At 36.3% G+C, this 19703-nt stretch overlaps 1 protein-coding gene across 1 annotated transcript in view; it reads right to left on the reverse strand.

The window, feature by feature from the left end:
* CSMD3 (CUB and Sushi multiple domains 3) overlaps nucleotides 1-19703 on the reverse strand; it is a 646074-nt gene that overhangs the window by 255135 nt on the left and 371236 nt on the right. The window contains exons 11-12 of the mRNA XM_087931634.1: nucleotides 14231-14334; nucleotides 8973-9085 (exon numbers count right to left, since the gene is read on the reverse strand). Of these exons, the coding sequence (XP_087787760.1) occupies nucleotides 8973-9085; nucleotides 14231-14334 (217 nt within the window). The remainder of the gene's footprint in view (nucleotides 1-8972; nucleotides 9086-14230; nucleotides 14335-19703) is intronic.

Here is a 19703-nt window from a genome sequence, read left to right on the forward strand (position 1 = left end):
ATTTCATTAAATTATGTTAAATATTTTATCCCATTTTATAATCATATATTGTTCCAATTTTCTAACATTATTTCAAATATAAATACAACAATATAGTCTTATATATTTTTGCAGAATCTCTTTTTTAGTTATATTTTTACCCATTGTCTCTAAATAAATCCTGTTTCTTTACATCTTGTTTCAAACCTTTGTAACTTCTCTTCCCCTTTTTCCCTCCATGCTTGTCCAGTCTAGCTTTTTTACCCCCTTGTCTCTTGATCTCCACCCTCTTCTGTATTCCTCTTTTCTGTTGCTTTCTGACATTGTATTGACTTTTCATCTTATTTTTCCCTTTTGGGGTTGTTTTTTTAAATCTTAAATTCTCCATTCTCTTTCCCCCCTTTCCCTTTTCTTCCCCAGCTAGAGTTGCTTGTTCATTAAAGACGGCTTCTTCTTCATCCCAATCTTCTTGTTCTTGTAGTTTCTCATAAGTAGAAATCACCATTTCTAAGAAATGAAAAATGGAGCCAAAAGAGCCCTTGCCTTCTTGTTCTTCTTTATACTTTTTGAATTCCATTTTCAGTTCATCGACAAGTAATGCCATTGTAGAAATTTTTTTTAAACAACCGAAATGTTTTTAGTCTTTCAAATAATAGTTTCCAAGGGTCCCAAAGTCACCAAGCAATCCAAATACACACAGACTGTTTCATTTAACACTTTCTTCTTTTTAAACTTTCTCTTCCTGGGATTACAATTCAGTTGCAAAGTTCCAATTAAAATGTATCTTTTAGAAGTCTTGTTACAATTTAGCTCTAGTCTTATAAACTCCAAGCAGCCTCCTCCAGCAAAATCTTAATCTTAATTCTTTTCCTCTCCCTTCCCACTTACAGCAAAAAAAAATATTTTTTTTTCAATGTTCAGAAATCTTTATTGTCCCCTTGGCTTTAATTTTCCAGTTTAATTACCTGCTGATGCCAAAGCAGGTTTTTCCAATTTCTCATTCATCTGCTGTCATCGGAAGGAAGGAGAGTAGAAAAAAAACCTTTCCCGTTTCACTTTCATTCGCTGCTTCCAGATCTTCTTTGGGAATTGTGTATCTTTGATGAAATTTAAATTCCAGGGTATTTTAAATGTTGCTTGTTATCCCGGTCAGCCAAAACTTTCACTTTCTCAGCTTCCTCCTGCACATTCTTTTCCAGATGGGAGCTTCTTTGTTGCGGCCATTTCTGACTGCCGCTCCATTGCTTTCGGAAAAGGGAGTTAAGCCAGCTGGTGAGGGTGGGTTGCGATTCCCTCTGACCCCTGCCGGATCTCCCCTATCTTCAGTTACCTTTACAGGGTAACTATAGTCCCGAATCTGGCTGGATCGGGGCACTCCAGTGGCGAGCACAAGCAGAAACCACGCACGATTGCAGATTCCTGCTGCTGCCAAAGCTCTGCAAACTGGAAGTCAGTCCTTACTGGCGTTCTTGACTATCTTAAGAATACATCTCTTGTCTCTGCTGGTAGTAGCACCTGGCAGACACCTGACCTCTTTCAAAACCTCCATATCCTTTCCTAAATTTACATCCCTTTACAATTGAGTCCCCAACCAGAAGGTGGCTTCTCTTTTTGGATACCTTTCTCTTCTTGTGTGACTGATGTGTAATACCTGATTCACACATTCCCCTACAATGGGAATGGGGGGATGGGGGAAAGTAACATGGCTGTCAGCATTCCAGAGAAACAAATTCCAACCTCAAAACTCTGAGACAGGCATTTTCTCAAAGTTCCACTTCTTTAAAGTTGTCATACTAGCACATCTGGGAAAACCTGAATCTGAGAGTTCTGGGTTTTCCTCCAATAATTAAAAATAATAAAATTGATCCCCTACACCCATCACTCCATCACATGACCCAATTACCATCTGTTCCAATTTGAGACATCCCTTAAACCACTCCTCATCCAGGTGCAGGAATAACATGACCTTGACTGTAAAGAACTATGTCTAACTACAAACACTTTACAAAATCCCCCCTCCCAAATTCCCAGGCACAGGAATGTGGCAGCATGGAAGCTTCTGGTGCTAATATGGCTTTCAAAGCTGACAATGGCACTATTTCTATACTGTTGCCACTCAAATGATGTTGATGTATCCCTGCAATCCTCAGAAGCTGAGAATCACTTGAGCAAGGTTTAACTTGAGCTGTCTGAGAAACATCACAAGATTCACAATTGTTCCATTCTGTGAAAAAAAAAAATCTTAAACATTTCTTCACTATGGAGGAAATCCAATCCTTTTACAACTATATGTCTTTGATAGAAATATGGCTCACAAGCCAAACATAGACAATAATTTGAGCTTGCTACTACTAAGAACACATGGCCTTATTTACCTTAGAGAAAAAAGAAAAGAAAAAGAAAAAAAAGAAATTCTGAAAGTGAGATTGATTTCACTGAAACTTTAAGGAATGTGTGTATGAAAGTAATGAAATGGAAGGACTTTAGATGGCAGCCTAAACAAACAAACAAAAAGGAAGAAACAAAATAGCCCTTGAAGGAATTGTTTACACAGTTATTAGAGAGTCTTTCCCTCCCTCCCTCCCTCCCTCCCTCCCCACCTGCTCTCTCTCTGATATTTACTCTCAGTAGCAAAGTAAAGACATTTAAGTAAAGACTCAGTAGCAAAGTAAAGACATAACCAATCCAAGTTAAAAGGCAGCAAAGAGAACCTGTTTGTCAAAAGTCTGTAACCATAGCTGAAGAATGTGCTTCTTTTCTTTCTTTTATAAGTAACATGAATTATAACTAGTCCTCAGGTTATAATAACAATAGGGACTGGAATTTCTGCCATTAAGGGATGTGATTGTAAGGTAATGCTTAGCAATAGCAATACTGGCAGACCTGGTTTCCATTATAATCCCAGGGCACGAAGGTCATTAAATGGGAACAGGTGGGAGTCTCAGGTAATAGTAAAGCACTTAGACTTATATACCACTTCATAGTGCTTTACAGCCCTCTCTAAGTGGTTTACAGAGTCAGCATATTGCTCCCAACAGTTAGGGTCCTCATTTTACCCACTTTGGAAGGATGGAAGGCTGAGCCAACCTTCAGTCTGGTGGGATTTGAACTGCCAAATTGCAGGTAGCTGACAGTCAGCAGAAGTAATCTGCGGTACTGCACTCTATCCACTGCCCACCAAGGCTTATAAGGTCAGGAACATAGGGGGAAGTGCAAGTGGGCACCGAGGCAGCAGGCGTGATTTACAGGGACAACATGCAGCCTTCCCTTATAGCTTTCCCATTGAGTTTGCTTGTGAGAATCCAGCAGGGAAGATTGCAAAAGGCAATCATACTATTGTAGTTCACTGCAATGTTGTGACTGTGAATTGGGCATGCCCAGATTGTAATTATGTGACTGTGGGGATGCTGTGATGACTGCCACTTTTCAAACTGGTCAGAAGTTCCCTTATTCAGTGTAGTTTTGAATGTTTGGTGAATGAGTGGTCATAACCAGAGGTGTGACTGAGTGGTCATAACTGGAGACATGGGAGAGATTATGGGGAATCATTGAATCATTGGGGTTTTTTTAATGCCTTTCCTGCCAATTTTCTTGGCAAGATTTTTCATAAGTATTTTGTTCTTGTGTTCTTTCATGGATAAGACAAAATTAATGCCCCCAAATTAACCAACTAGCTTCATGCCAAGTTAGGTCTAGAACTTAACATTAAGACCAAACAGCCTCTCTAAAGTGCCCACAGACAGCTCATAATAATAAAAGCAATTAACTGGACAATCTCCAATATTTATAATCTTTGTTCTAAAATTAAACAATAAAAATGCATGGAATTTATGATAACAAAATAAAATGAAACCATCTGAACCCCTCTATATCCATGTCAATTATTTCTTGTTTGATTGATCATTGCGATATTCATAGACAGGTTTAAATTTAATAGAGAAAAAATGATTAAAATACAACTTAGAATCTTATTGTTAGGTGATTTAAAGAAATTTATGCATAAATTGCAGAAACTCAGAAAGATTCCCAATATGAAATTCTAAAGCAGGTTGAAGATTATATTCATTTCTGAATAACTCACTACATCGAGGAAAGAAAGAAGAAAAAATACGAATCTACCTTCCTGTGAAATGTGAAAAAATAATAAGAAATATAATTTTCCAGGTCCATCACACAACTGCAATTTTTACAATATGTCTTATGGAGCTGTATTTCAAAGAGAAAGTAGATAGATATGTCTGAAAGGGTCCTATTTTTTTTTTTATTCTTCCTTAATTTGCTACAAAAAATCAGTTTAACCAGCCTTCAATGCTTCATCATTCTAAACTAATGAGAACATCTGCAGTTATGAATCATATCCATGTCCACCTGAATGTTTTCACTTGTGTTGTATATTGTATCTGCAACCCACGTTCTATATTATATGCAGCAGATATATTTCTGACAAGCAATACTGATAAATGCAGTTAATCCCAGATGCAAGCCAGGAATCTGTAAATGTAGTCATTTTTCTAGGATATTATTCCAGCAGGCCTAATTTGGGGAAAAAACCCATCTTCTTCTATAAACTGCAATTTGAGCAAATAATTTAGAGCAAAGGCTTGGCTTATTCAGAATAGAGTAATGGAATGCATCATTGCATAGTGATTGGAGTAAAAACAAATTTCAGTACAACATCACAAACAGTCCTTCCCGCACAAAGTATTAATCATTCTGCCTCCATAAAAAAGGCAGACCAATGGTTGATAACCTACTAATCAAATTCCAGTCTTTGATGAAGCAACGGGATAATATCAAAGAAATCATTAAAAAGAAAAGGACACGAAGTTACCAAAACTACTTCAGAGAGCCTATATAATCCAGTTTGTTTAGGATTTACATACGGTATTCTATAGCAGAACCGATCTGCAACACACTATTCCATGTACAATTCAAATTCAGGTTCAAAACTTGACCTTCTGTTGATATGTATTCTGTCTCTCTATTAATGGGCAAAATGTTCTATCCCAGAGATGCAGTATTCCATGAAAATTCAAACCATTTCATTTTTTTCTTCTTATCATATAAATCTATGCTTAAAAAAGTCCAAAGACATTAGGAACTTCCATTTTCCATTCCAGAACATTTATTTATACTGAACTGTTGGACAATCCCAGAATGGGCAGATATATACATTCCAGAGGAACAATTCATAATTCTCTAAAAAGAAGGAGAGAGAGAGAGAGAGAATTCTCCAAAAACAGAGAGGAGGAGGAGGAGGAGGAAGAGAAGGGAAAAAAAACAAACAAACCCTTTGGAGACAAATTATACATGCACACAGAAATCTTTTTCTGCTTATGCTTGCCAGCAATCACACAGATAGAAAGGATGTATACTAAATAAGTCAATGGTAAAATACTAAGTAATTAATGTTAAATATTTAAATTTGTTGATCTATAAGAAAGATTTAGTTTTAGTTAGTTAAATTAATTAATTGTGGATCATTAGTTGTTTTCTGCCATTCTGTTTCTGAGTGGTGTCAAAATAATTCCAAATTAATTCAAAATATTAAGCTAAAATTCACCCTTTTCCCCTTGGGTGGTTGGGAACTCATTCTGTATAGGATATTTTGGCAGTGATTTGTAAACAGAATTACAGTAACATTAAGGATCCCATTTGGGTAGCAGTCTTTATGGAAATTATGGCATTTCCTGACATAATTTCATTTCTCTATTTGTCATCACCATAATATATGACATTTGCTTTATTTTGCCTGCTATTTGTAGCAATGCTTCCATCCTTTTCTCAATGTATATTAAAATTGTATAGAAATTTGTAAAGAGATAAATGTAAAGTTATTTTGCAGGTGGTAGTCTAATTACAACATGTATATTCTTTTTAGTATTGTATTTAAAATTCAGAGCAGCTCAGCTCAGAAAGACCAGAAAATTATAATATATGTATATCTGTCCTTTTATTACAAACATTTTTTTTCTAACAAAAAAAAAATCTGTTTCACTGTTTTGTAACTTCATTAAAAGGTTGTGAGATAAAGTGGAGAGTGACATATTAAAATCTCCTTTGTAGAACATTAATTAAACAATCAATTTTATGAATAATTAAACATGCCTTAGGCATCTATTTACAAAACACATTCACAAATGCCATGGAATATAGAACCAAGTAATATATTAACTAAGAATATATTTCAATAACATAGCTTGATTATATAATGACACCATTGGATATTTCCAATAAAAATCTGTACATCAGTATTTTCAAAACATTGGCAATTGCATGATTTGAGTTATACATCTATGCAGTGAGAAGCAACCATGTTACAACTCATGATATTTAGATTATTAAAAAGTCTCAAATCAAATTTAGGCAACGTGTTTGCTCTCTGATGTGATAGTTTCATAAATCTGAATTGAGTAATGTAATGTTATTGAGTAAAAATAAATAGCACTAGATATGCATTCTATTAAACTCCTCTATTATTTTGGTACATTCAATCTCATTGCAGTTCTGTATAAATTGGTCCCCTCTGCCTTCTTCCAATCTGTTCTAGGGAATTTCTCAAACAGATGAGATAATATAAGTAATATTACATTGACTGAATTACATATTGACTTTATATAGAAAAGTAAAATTATAAGACAACACCTGATATTACCTGAGAATTATTTTTAAAAAAATTCCCAAGTTTACCAGGTAAGCTTAACAAAAATGGAAATTTAACAAAATCAATCTACTTCCACTAAAGATCCTTGAAAATAATGTTTTCCATGTAGTCATTTGTATAGTGGTAGCATATATTATTTTTCCCTATAAAATTTTGATTTGCTATTTTAACTGTGCAATATCTTTATAATGTATAATGGAACATCTGTATGCAATATCTTAAAGCAGATATTGCTTTTTCTGGAATGACTTGCAGCATAGCTGCATTCTCAGACATGAAGATTGTGAAGTTAGTTGAGTTCAGATAGTTTGGTTGCTAATTTCTGTAATTTCCATATGAAATACATTCTGTTCTGGTTGTTGTTTTTATATTGGTTGGTTTGTACTTTCTAGTATCATGTTAGCCACACAGTGTCATGATTTTCAGTTTGATGACCATATCGACCAATTTAAACAAATAGGAAAAAAAAAACAATTTAGGACTACCAAAACTAACCCAAAGCAATAAAATTGCATGTTGATGATGTCAAAGTAATTAACTCAGTATCAATGCTTAGCAACGACATAGATTTTTTACTAGAATGATCTGCTTTCAATCCGATCATTCAATCTCCAACAGTGACCCATCCATACTATAACTGAGTCCATTTTGCTGCTGGTTGTCCTCTTCTCTTTATTCCATCTTTTTCAGAATTACTGTCTTTTCTAGAATTACTAATCTGTCTGATGTAGGATAATATGAGCCTGGGCATTTGTGACTCATGTGAAAACTCTAAATTGATCTGTTCTAGAATGCATTTTTTTTGTTAGTTTGTTTTCATGTCTATCCAAAGTATTGTAAGGCAGGGTGTCAATCTGGATTTCTTTGAGGGCATTGTAGTTGTCCTCCACAGGGTGGCAGGGTGGGAGCAGGACAGGAAGGATGGAATATGGGACCTGTTTTCAACCTGGATGTCCTCCTGCAGCACCCTGCCAGACAAAATGGGGTAGGGGATACGCATACCCCTGTGCTGCATTTTGGCTGGCAGAGAGCTGCAGGAGAATATCCAGGCCAAAAATGGGCTACACGTTCTCCCCGTGCCCTGCATGGTCTCCCATGGTCCATTTTCACTAGCAGGGGTACCATGGGCCAGTCCTTTGCTGTTTCCAGGCAGACCTCACGGGTCAGATCTAAGCAGTACATGGGCTGGATCCTTGAGTTTGACACCCCTGTTCTAAGGTATTTGAGAATTATGATAATAATTGGAGCATCTATTTCTCAGAGGACTATATTTCTACCAAATGGGTACCTCTGACACCAGTTTCAAAAGCAAGAACATTATTTAATATGCAAACTCAAAGAATAAAAGGACACTTATAGAAATATGAAATCGATTGAATGTAAAGATTTTTCATAATAAGCTTTAAGCATGTTTATATAAGGATCTAGCAATTTTACTTTCTACTCCGCAGGAGGAAAGAAAAGTGGACTTGCCAAATTCTACAAAAAGTATTCTTTTAAAGAATGACTGGAGTAAAGTGTATGTAATGTTCCCTTGATTCAATACAGGAACATGTTTTCAAGTCTGCTTGCTTAGAGCATTGTGTTACTGACAGTTTTGTCATTAGCAAACCTTGTAGCTTTTCCACTCTCTTTCCAGGATACATTTCTACAACCAATTGAAGAGAAATATTAATCAGGTACACTGCATAAGATCAATAACTCACACTGCTATTCAGAAACAAATCCAGAAGGATTCTTTCTCCTCTCTTTTCTATGCAGAAACATATATAATGTAGAAAAGCAAAAGACACTTCCAAGAAAGTTTATAACTCCCGTCCTGAATCATTCTTTAAAAGAAAAAATAAATAAATATTTGATGTATGGCTTTTGAGTCTGCATAAAAATGCCTTGGACTTTATTCCTTTAAAGACAAAAGAACTGCATATTCATCATCTGAGATACCTAGAATCAAATATTATATTAGCAATTTTAAGATGAGCTCCCATTGTTAAAACCTGCAGACAGAAAAGAGAAAAAGAAAGAAAGAAAGAAAGAAAGGAAGGAAGGAAGGAAGGAAGGAAGGAAGGAAGGAAGGAAGGAAGGAAGGAAGGAAAGAAAGAAAGAAAGAAAGAAAGAAAGAAAGAAAGAAAGAAAGAAAGAAAGAAAGAAAGAAAGCTTACAGGCAATCACTCACATTGACTTATAACAGTATCCTATTTTAAAAAATGTATGTGTATTCTGTTTAGTTCTGTATTCATAACAAATATTTTAAACAACACAGATTTCCAAAGGAAAGTCAAGATTTGTGTTCCTTTTTTAGCTGAATTTCTAATAGGATTAAAGTTACCTTTGTAGTTAACTTTGAAACCAACTGAGCCCACACTTTCATCGGTCTGAAGATGCAGCCACATCTGATTGTTCATGCTAACGATTAAATCTGGCACAAAGCTTCCTGTTAATCTAATCATAAACAAAATAAAAAGTCCATTAGCTGTAAATTGGCTATGAAATAACGCTATTTTAAAAATCAAGCAGAGAAGTTGATTATAGCACTCTAGTCTTTAAAAGCTAGAACTTCATATTAATGGCATACTAGCATTTTTTAAAAAAAGAACCATCGAAATGGAAACAACAGAGGGTAAGGGAAGAGTGGAGGGAAGGGGAAGAAGGGAGGGAGGGGAGAGGGAAGGGGGAGGGAGAGGGAGAAGGGAAGGGGGAGGGAAAGAGGGAAGAGGAGAGAGGAAAGGGAGAAGGAAAGGGGAAGGGGAAGGAGAAGAGACTAATCAGGAGAAATTACTAGCTGAAAATCATTTTTGTTTTCCATAATTGAGTAACTGCATGACAGCATTTGTTGCTCTCTCTTTCTTTCTTTCTTTCTTTCTTTCTTTCTTTCTTTCTTTCTTTCTTTCTTTCTTTCTTTCTTTCTTTCTTTCTTTCTTTCTGTATCTTTGCCTCTGCCTCTGCCTCTGCCTCTCTCTCTCTCTCTCTCTCTCTCACACACACACACACACACACACACACACACACACCACGGATTTATTAAGAGAAGCTAACTTATAGGTACCTGCTGACTAACAACTTTACTTAACAGTAAAATATCCTTATGCCGCAGCATGCAAGTGTTTTTATTTAAGTCTTGCCATTGACACAGAGTTCAAGAGAAAGCTGTTCAGCTGGCAACATAAGAATAGGTTTTCATGAGAGCTATAATCAGAGAATCACAGATTTCCTTTGCCATCACATAATTACAAGAGATTCAAATGGGACTAAAATAGTGAAGGTTGATAAAGACATAAATTATACTATATTCTGATAGGTTTACCTACTCATGCATACTTCATACATTAACCATAATAGCATTCAGTTTAGCATGCCTTTTGAACCCAATCATTGCAGTTTGTATACCATTGTCTAAGAACTAAAGCTATGTGTTTAATTGATAAGAAAACACTCTGTTGGACTTTGTAAAAAAAATGCTAACTAAACTAAAATTCTACCATGATGCAGTGAAGTGATTCTGATCTTCATCACACGTACAAATTTAGTAATTCTTTTCTCCCATGAAACTATATACAAGTCTCTTTTCTTCTCATAACCTATCCTTTACACATATGTCAATCTATAAATCATTAACATTTCAATCTGAGCATCAGCAAAAAGTCCATAATGGTTTCCAGTATGTGGTAGAAATACACTGCTCAAAAAAATAAAGGGAACACTTAAACAACACAATGTAACTCCAAGTCAATCACACTTCTGTGAAATCAAACTGTCTACTTAGGTAGCAACACTGATTGACAATCAATTTCACATGATGTTGTGCAAATGGAATAGACAAGAGGTGGAAAGCATAGGCAGTTAGCAAGACATCCCCAATAAAGGAGTGATTCTGCAGGTGGTGATCAGAGACCACTTCTCAGTTCCTAGCTTTCTGGCTGATGGTTGGTCACTTTTGAATGCTGGCGGTGCTTTCACTCTAGTGGTAGCATGAGACAGAGTCTACAACTCACACAAGTGGCTTAGGTAGTGCAGCTCATCCAGGATGGCACATCAATGCAAGTTGTGACAAGAAGGTTTGCTGTGTCTGTCAGTGTAGTGTCCAGAGCATGGAGGTGTTTCCAGGAGACAGGCTAGTACATCAGGAGATGTGGAAGAGGCCGTAGGAGGGCAACAACCCAGCATCAGGATTGCTACCTCTGCCTTTGTACAAGGAGGGACAGGAGGAGCACTGCCAGAGTCCTGCAAAATGACCTCCAACTGGCCACAAATGTGCATGTGGCTGCTCAAATGGTCAGAAACAGACTCCATGAGGGTGATATGAGAGCCCAATGTTCACAGGTGGGGGTTGTGCCTACAGCCCAACACCATGCAGGGCGTTTGGCATTTGCCAGAGAACACCAAGATTGGCAAATTCACCATTGGTGCCCTGTGCTCTTCACAGATGAAAGCAGGTTCACACTGAGCACATGTGACAAACGTGACAGGATCTGGAGATGCCATGGAAAACGTTCTGCTGCCTGCAACATCCTCCAGCATGACCAGTTTGACAGTAGGTCAGTAATGGTGTGGGGTAGCATTTCTTTGGGGGGCCTCACAGCCCTCCATGTGCTCACCAGAGGTAGCCTGACTGTGATTAGGTACCGAGATGAGATCTGGTGCAGTTGGCCCTGGGTTCCTCTTAATGCAAGACAATGCTAGACTTCATGTGGCTGGAGTGTGTCAGCAGTTCCTGCAAGATGAAGGCATTGATGCTATGGACTGGCCCGCCCGTTCCCCAGATCTGAGTCCAATTGAGCACATCTGGGAGATCATGTCTTGCTCCAGCCACCAATGCCACGTTGCACCACAGACTGTACAGGAATTGGGGGAGGAGATCTGTCAGGAGACCATCCGTCACCTCATTAGGAGATGCCCAGGTGTTGTAGGGAGGTCATACAGGCACGTGGAGGCCACACACTGATCCTCATTTTGACTTGTTTTAAGGACATTACATCAAAGTTGGATCAGCCTGTAGTGTTTTTTTTTACCTTAATTTTGAATGTAACCTCCATGGGTTGCTAAATTTGATTTCCATTGAAAATTTTTGTGTGATTTTGTTGTCAGCATATTCAACTATGTAATGAACAATGTATTTAATAAGAATATTTCATTTATTCAGATCTAGGATGTCTTATTTTTGTGTTCCCTTTATTTTTTTGAGCAGTGTACATCTTAGTTCAATCTTGATTAAATAAACCAACTTTGGCTTTCAGAAATCTTGATTTTTGAATCATTCAAATATTATCATACAATATGATATCTCTTCAGTTTTTCTTTTTGCCATCCCAAAAACATGTTTAAACATGCTGAGTGATAATAGATGTATTTTTCAATGTGAACTTCCCCAAGAAGAAGTCCATTATCTTACTGTCCCTGCTAGTGACTTTGGGTGGTTCTTATTCTTGTAATATAAAGTATCTTCATAACTATCCCCCCAAATGGAATGCTTTTCAATACAATGTTTCTAGAGACATCTAGGTTTCTACTGAATTTTCCAAGCTCAAATCAGTTTAGAACAGGAAGATACACTTAAGACCATGTCAGAATTTTCCCCTTCAGTTTCCAGATCTATTCTGACCAATAGTAGAATATTTGGCAGGAAAAAGTTAAAAGCTGTAGTACAAAACCTGAAATATGTTCAGGTAGCCTTAAAAAAACCAGAAGAACTGAAGGGGGAAGGGAGGGAGGGAGGAAAGAAGGAAGGAAGGACATATGTCATGGTTTCTTTTACAAGATCTTCTCTTCCTTCCACTCTTAAAACACACTTTAAAATTTGGATCATTTTGGTTTGAGTTTTTAGCAATCAGTCCTGAGGATATTTAAAGCCATACAAAAATATTGTTTCAGGGCTTTTATTAATTACTAAAAATAAATTCAGTAACAAATGCTCTTCATGATCATTTAACTGGATTCCATTTCATTGGATCCATTTAATTGGATTTGAAAAGACCAAGAATTTTAGAAGGTCCAAGAACTTCCTGGGTTCACTGCCATCTTCTCAATAAGCAGTAATCCAACCTCTTCTTATAATAAAATTGAATCTTATGTTATTTTCTACAGAACTGATACATCAAAATGTATCCTCAAAGAGTCTCCATTATGTTTGCCTGAATTCACAGGCATACTAAATACACACACACACACACACACACACACACACACACACACACACACACACACACATATATATATATATATATATATATATATATATATATATATATATATATGAATAAATCTTGCAAAACAGATTAAAAATGCAATTGGAACATGAAATAACTTTGAGATAGTTACGCTCAGCTTGACAGTACTGCATTTTGAAAAAAAAATCAGCAAATTATCTGCATATATTTGTCTACTATAGCTTCTTTATTATAATATAGTGGTAACTTTACTGTGAAGCTAACAATGCTCTGAATAATACTCTGATAAGAAAAAAAATGATAGAACATTCATTTGCATTCATAACAAATCAGTGTAATTTCATCAGTCTTTTTAAATATATATCTTGCTTTGAATTGGCTACTACAAAACATTAGCATCTTAAACCAGACTAGACATGCAGAGAAAAATGATTTATATTTATCTAAGGGAGATTGAGAAATTAAAGAGCGGAGAAATCAGTAAGTATGCAAGGTTGAATATTAGAAAATGATAAAACTAAAGCTATATTAGATGAATTTAAAGATTATCATGATATGAAATCAGATTGAAGTTCAATGTTGTTTTTTTGCACTTATGTCAGAATCACTAAGGCACTTCTGGATTGAAAAGATTAGCTGGTGACATCACTGTTGCCTGTGATTGGACACACAAGGAATTTATCTTGGTGCATATACTCTCAGTGTACATAAAAGAAAAGATACATTTGTCAAGAGTCAGGAATCATAAGGTACAACACTTAATAAGAGTCATAGGGTATAATAAGCAATTCAATCATACTAGGAAACAGTCAATATACATTATAAGGTTACAAGCGACAAGTTACAGTCATACAGTCACAAGTGGGACGGGATGGGTGATAGGAGTATTGAGAAGATTAATAGTAATAGTAATGCAGACTTTGTACATAGTTGGAGAGTGTTCAGGGAATTATTTGTTTAGCAGAGTAATGGCATTTGGGGAAAAAAATCACATAACAGCTCCAGAGAGATTGCACTAGCACTGATGATGTTACTTAGTTGGGTAATGAAATGTGTGCAACCAACCTCAGAGAGCACCAAGGACCCCAGAGATTATAATGTTATATTATTTATTTTGTCAACTTAAAATGGAGAAATAATACATGTGTATGCCTGTAAAATATCTTACATTTAAAATGCATTGCTTCTGTGCTCTCTGCTCACATGATCATAATAAAACAAATGATGTTAGGATCAACAGCCAACATAAAGATCATGTGATTTATTTTACCTTTAACATATTTGGTTTGCTATACATTCTCATGTGAATTTGAAATTATATTCATATTTAAAAGCCATGTGAATAGAAGGACTGCTCTTTTTCATTCTTTGGTGAGATTGAACAAACCATTATTTCATCAGGATAGAGATTATGGAGACTTACACTTGAAGCACAGTTCTAGGATCACCTACTTCACCTCCATCTCCAATTGTTAGTGTGTCATAGCCAATTTCCAGGTCAAATTCTTCAAAATTAATTTGAATAACCTAGAATGAAAAACAAATGCAAATTTACTTAATATACCTACAAGTATCTTTTCTTTATCAATCAAACAAATGCTCAGACAGACTCTATAACAGGCTTTATTATATAGCACTAGCAGTAACACTTAGTCTTATATACGACTTCATTGTACTGTACGGTACTCTCTAAGCGGTTTACAGAATCAGCATATTACCCCCAACAATCTGGGTCCTCATTTTACCAACCTAGGAAGGATGGAAGGCTGACTCAACCCCAAGCCCGTCAGAATCAAAATCCAGACTGTGGGCAGAGTTAGTCTATAATATTGCATTGTAATCCCTGTACAACCTGGGCTTCTATATTATATAGAAATTGAGTTCTTTTAAGATTTATTAAATTACATTAATAATCAAAGTCACAGATTTTTTTGTTTTGTTTTTAACTATATCCCCATTTAATTGTACCCTGATTTATTCATGCAAGTTTACAGGATTTATACAAACCAGTGAAAGATATTCATTATCAAATAATAAAAAGGAAATATAATTTGATACAATATATTATACAAAAGCAATATTGTCTTTTAACATCTGCAAATACTATAATAAATAAATCAATGTTATTTTATTTGTAAAATGTTTCATATAATGGCTTTCATCTGAAGATTAAACTTTCTCTGATATAACTCAGTGTGCATAAAAGAAATGAATCAATTTGTATTTATATCCTACACGAGGGGGTGTTTAGAAGGTGATTTAAGATTTTCAATAAACACTTGATAAGTCTTGTTGTGCTTTATCTGTGATAGGTACATTAGACTTTATGAACCTTAAATTCCAGATGAAAGAAGTTTCTATACTTGAACAGGCATACTATATTTGAACCCACACCATTCTTACTATAGATCTTGTCAGGGTTCTAAGTAATACACCCATTGCAAACTGAACTCTGAGGCAGGTTGATTCATCAAAGAACAGTTTTATTATGAAATATCATCATGGTACAGACTGGGAGAAAGCCAACTCTGAATGTTCCTGCACTTTCCACCTCATTAAAAAGTGCAAGTTTCCTGTTTTGCCAAACAATAAATCACATTGTCCAATCTGGGTGCTGGCTGGTTGCCTGGTTACTTTTGTTCTCCTCCTCTGGCCAGCCAATCATTGGAATGTCACTGAGTCATAAGATAACTATATTGTTTTGGCTACAAAACCCCAACTATCTCTACTGCCCCCTGAGCTCCAGGGTATGTCAAGCCTGAAGCCATGTGAAAAGAAATCCATAGAGAAAAAACTACAGAGAAGAAAATAAAATGGCCACAGTCAGGTCAGCTTCTCTCCTGGCTGGATCTACTCCTCCATTTTAAGACATTTATCTGAAGTATTCAGAATCTTCAAATAGTGTTGTCATGGTAGCCATAGCCAAAAGCTACCAGGCAAAAGTATAGCTGACACTTCAATTGTCAAACTATACTAACTTGTAGGATGCAATGACATTAGGATGGGAGATTCATTAACTTTACATTTGTCCCCGTAAATGAATGCACCATGGAAGAAAGTTCCAAATGCTTGTTGATTTAGAGTAATAAATCAATAAACTGAATAGGCTTGAATCACGGAATGTTTTCCTTGAACATGGAGTTGAAGGTTAATTGATGAATAAGAAGGACAATAAATAAGGTATGCCTGGGAATAAATACCATGCTTAGCAGAGGATTCAAACCTGAACCTTATTTTACACACAATAAATTGTTATGCAATGTAGAGTCACAACACATGGAATTGACAGTTTGCTACCTATGTTCCCCCAAAATAAGACCCTGTCTTATTTTTTTGCCACTGAAAAGGTCACTAGATCTTATTTTTTTGGGGGGGTGGATGTTGTCCACAGACGCACCTCAGTTGCTCGCATTGCCCCCAGCCTCCTTTTCATTGTCATAGGCCTTCAGGAATTTCTTCAGCAAGCAAGGCAAGCAAGGCTTTCCTGAAGGCCTCTCCAGCCAATAACAGAGCTCCACATCAATCCGGAGCTCTGTTATGAGCTACAGAGGCCTTTAGGAAAGGCTTCTGAAGCCAGTAACAGACTTCTGGATCGATCTGGATTTCTGTAATTGGCTACAGAGGCCTTCAGGAAAGTCTTGCTGACTGCAGAAGAAATGGGCTGAGGAGTACGAGGCCTTCTATACAACTGTCCAAGGCTAAGTAGTAGGGCAGCTCTACCTCCCCATTCCCATCCTAGCTTAATTTTTACCTGTGTACCCTGGAGTGGCGGGGATCTTAATTAGGGCTTATTTTGGGAGATAAGACTTATATTGGTCACATGTGTGAAAATCAAGCTAGGACTTACTTTCTGAGGAGGTCGTAATTTGGGGGTAAGATAGTATGTGCATTCTGATAAAAATTGTTCCTAGTCAAAACAATTTAAAAAAACCAATCAATTAGCAAAAGTTGTCTCCTCTTTCAGCCTTCTAGTATGGTCTGTCTTGAGATAAGCCAGATATACTAAATTGTGAATGAAATATTCCTGATGGCATAGAACATTTCCGAATCACATTGGGTTTTATTTTTTATTTTTCTCAATAATTTCCCATTTAAAAGAAAAGTCCTAAGCAATAGTCATAATACTTTTTAATTTATGTGCCTAGAAGCTTTTTTAAAATATGTTTAAACTAATACTTTTATTTACATCATGCTGGTTTATGTAATACCTGCCACATAACACCCCTGACTTAACAATTGTCAATAAGAAAGTCAAAAAGTCTGAACAATGGACATGGCAGTACCTGGAAACAGCAGGTAATTAGTATAATAATAAAACAATAATTCTAAGAGAGGATACTGATAAATTTCAACAGATTAGCAAATTAATATTTTTCAATAGGTAATAAATACAATAGAGGCTTCTTTGGGAGGTTCTTTATTTTCTCTAGCAAAATACAATACATCCCTGAATAAAGAATATGATCAAAACCTTTTCTTTCTGGATTTTAATACAGGTCAGTTGAACTCATATCAGTGTCAGTTTACATTAGAATTTAATGAAGATATTGTGGTAGTAGGCAACTTCTGCCTTTTCAGATCAACCATCAATAGTAAAAGAAAGCAGTGAAGGGATATGTTGCAGACTAGCACTTAGTAGAGCAACCAAGAATATCTTTTTGGTTGCTTTGGTCTGACCTAAGCATAGTACACAAAATTATCTGCTACAATGTACTACCTGTAAATAACTACTTCAGCTTCAATCACAACAATACATGAGCACAAAATAGATACAAACTTAAGGTAAATCACTCCAAACTGCAGAAAATACAACTTCAGCAACAGAGTTGTCAATGCCTAGAATGTACTACCTGACCCCCCAAAACTTTAACCTTACACTGTCTACTGTTCATTTCACCCCATTCCTAAGAGGTCTGCAAGGGGCATGCATAAGCACACCAATGTGCCTAATATCCCTCTCCTAATCTCTCCCTTTTATTTGTACCTATTTCATGTAATCATAATCATGTTCTAATTATATTTGTTACCTAATATATGCTAGACAAATTAAAAATAATAACTAAATAAATGTATGTATGTCTTGGAAATTGTGTTCAAATGCCATGGTACGTTTATATCTACAAAGATCAGAATTATGAAAGCCATCTTGTTCATAGAGAAGCAAAATTTGAAGTTTGAAGAAGCAAGACAGGAAGGATATTGAAATTTCTGTGCTTTTCCACTAGAGAAGACTCCCAAGAATATCATGAACAACCAAGAATATAAATAACTGCATAAATTGCCCTGGAATTCTTACTTCAGGCACAAATCACCACACTCAAACTATTTTATTTGGACAGTTTATGCAAATATATAGCTCCCTAGAAAAGATTCTAATGCTGGGGAAGGTAGGAAGAAGGAGAACAAAAGGATGACCAGCAGCAAGATTGATTGACAGATACAATATAGGCACTATAGAAAAAGTTGGAAGACCAGGTTAGGGACAGGTCATTGTGGATAAAGTCTACTATGTGGTCACATGTGGACAATGAATTGATGGCATTAACAGGAGGATAGAATCAAATCACATAAAGTCTTAATATCACTTTATAATGCTTTGGTAAGGCTGCACTTTAAATATTGAATTTAGTTTTGGTCACCACAAAAAAAAAATGATGTTGAGTTTCTAAAAAGAATGCAGAAAAGAGCAACAAAGATGATTAGGGAACTCGAGGATAAAACATATGAAGAATAGTTGCAGGAATAGGGTATGCATAGTTTAATGAAAAGAAGGATTAGGGATGACATGACAGCAATGTTCCAATATCGAAGAGGCTACCACAAAGAAGAGGGGGTCAAACTATTTCCCAAAGCACATGCAGGCAGAACAAGAAGCAATGGATGGAAATTAAACAAGGAGTAAACCTGCCTAGAACTAAAGAGAAATTTCCTGACTATTAGTCCCAGTGGTGGGATTCAAATTTTTTTATTACCTGTTCTGTGGGCGTGGCTTGGTGGGTGTGGCTTGGTGGGCTTGGCAGGGCAAGGATACTACAAAATCCCTCCCCACCCCATCAACCTGCTTTGCAGCTCAGTTCTCTTGTGCAGGGCAATGAAAGAAGACCCAAACAATCAGCTGGGACTAAGGAGGCAGAGAATAGATGTTGTGTGGGGCCAGTCAGAGGTGGTATGTGCCAGTTCTTCAAACGACTCAAAATTTAAGCTATCAGTTCTCCAGAAAAGGTCAGAACCTGCTGAATACCACCTCTGATTAGAACAATTAATCAGTGGAATAGCTTGCCTTCAAATGTTCTGGGAGCTTCATCACTAGAGTTTGTTAAGAAATGATTAGATTTGTCTGAAATGGTATAGGATTTCCTACTTAAGCAGGGGATTGGATTAAAAGACCTCCAAGTTCCCTTCGAACTCTGTTACTCTGCACGTAATGATAATAGCAAAAGCACTTAGACTTATACAATGCTTCATAGTGCTTTGCAGCCTTTGATAAGCAATTTACAGAGTCAGCATATTGCCTGCAACAATCTGGGTCCTCATTTTACCAACCCCAGAAGTTTGGAAGGCCAAGTCAACCTTGAAGATCAACATTCAGAATCAAACTCCTGGAAGTTGCAGTGAATTAGCCTGCAATATTGCATTTCTAACCACTGTGACACCATGGCTAATAATCACCCCTCATATTCATTAAGCACAAATAAAGAATTATGTTACTGTTTTTATAAAACACTGCTTCAAGGATATGTCTCAGGACATTCAAGTAACTCCCACAGAGCAAGCATTTGCTTTTAAAACTTTCAGGGTTTTTTTCCCCCCAGTATGTTTTCCTTAATTTATTTAGAAAAAGAAAGGGTGCCACAAATACTTATTGAGGGAAGGGTTTCAGGCAATATCTCAATATA

This window comes from Pseudonaja textilis, chromosome 3 (genome assembly GCF_049901715.1).
Source record: "Pseudonaja textilis isolate UNSWEBS1 chromosome 3, rPseTex1.2, whole genome shotgun sequence".
In the NCBI taxonomy this organism is placed as follows: Eukaryota; Metazoa; Chordata; class Lepidosauria; order Squamata; family Elapidae; genus Pseudonaja; species Pseudonaja textilis.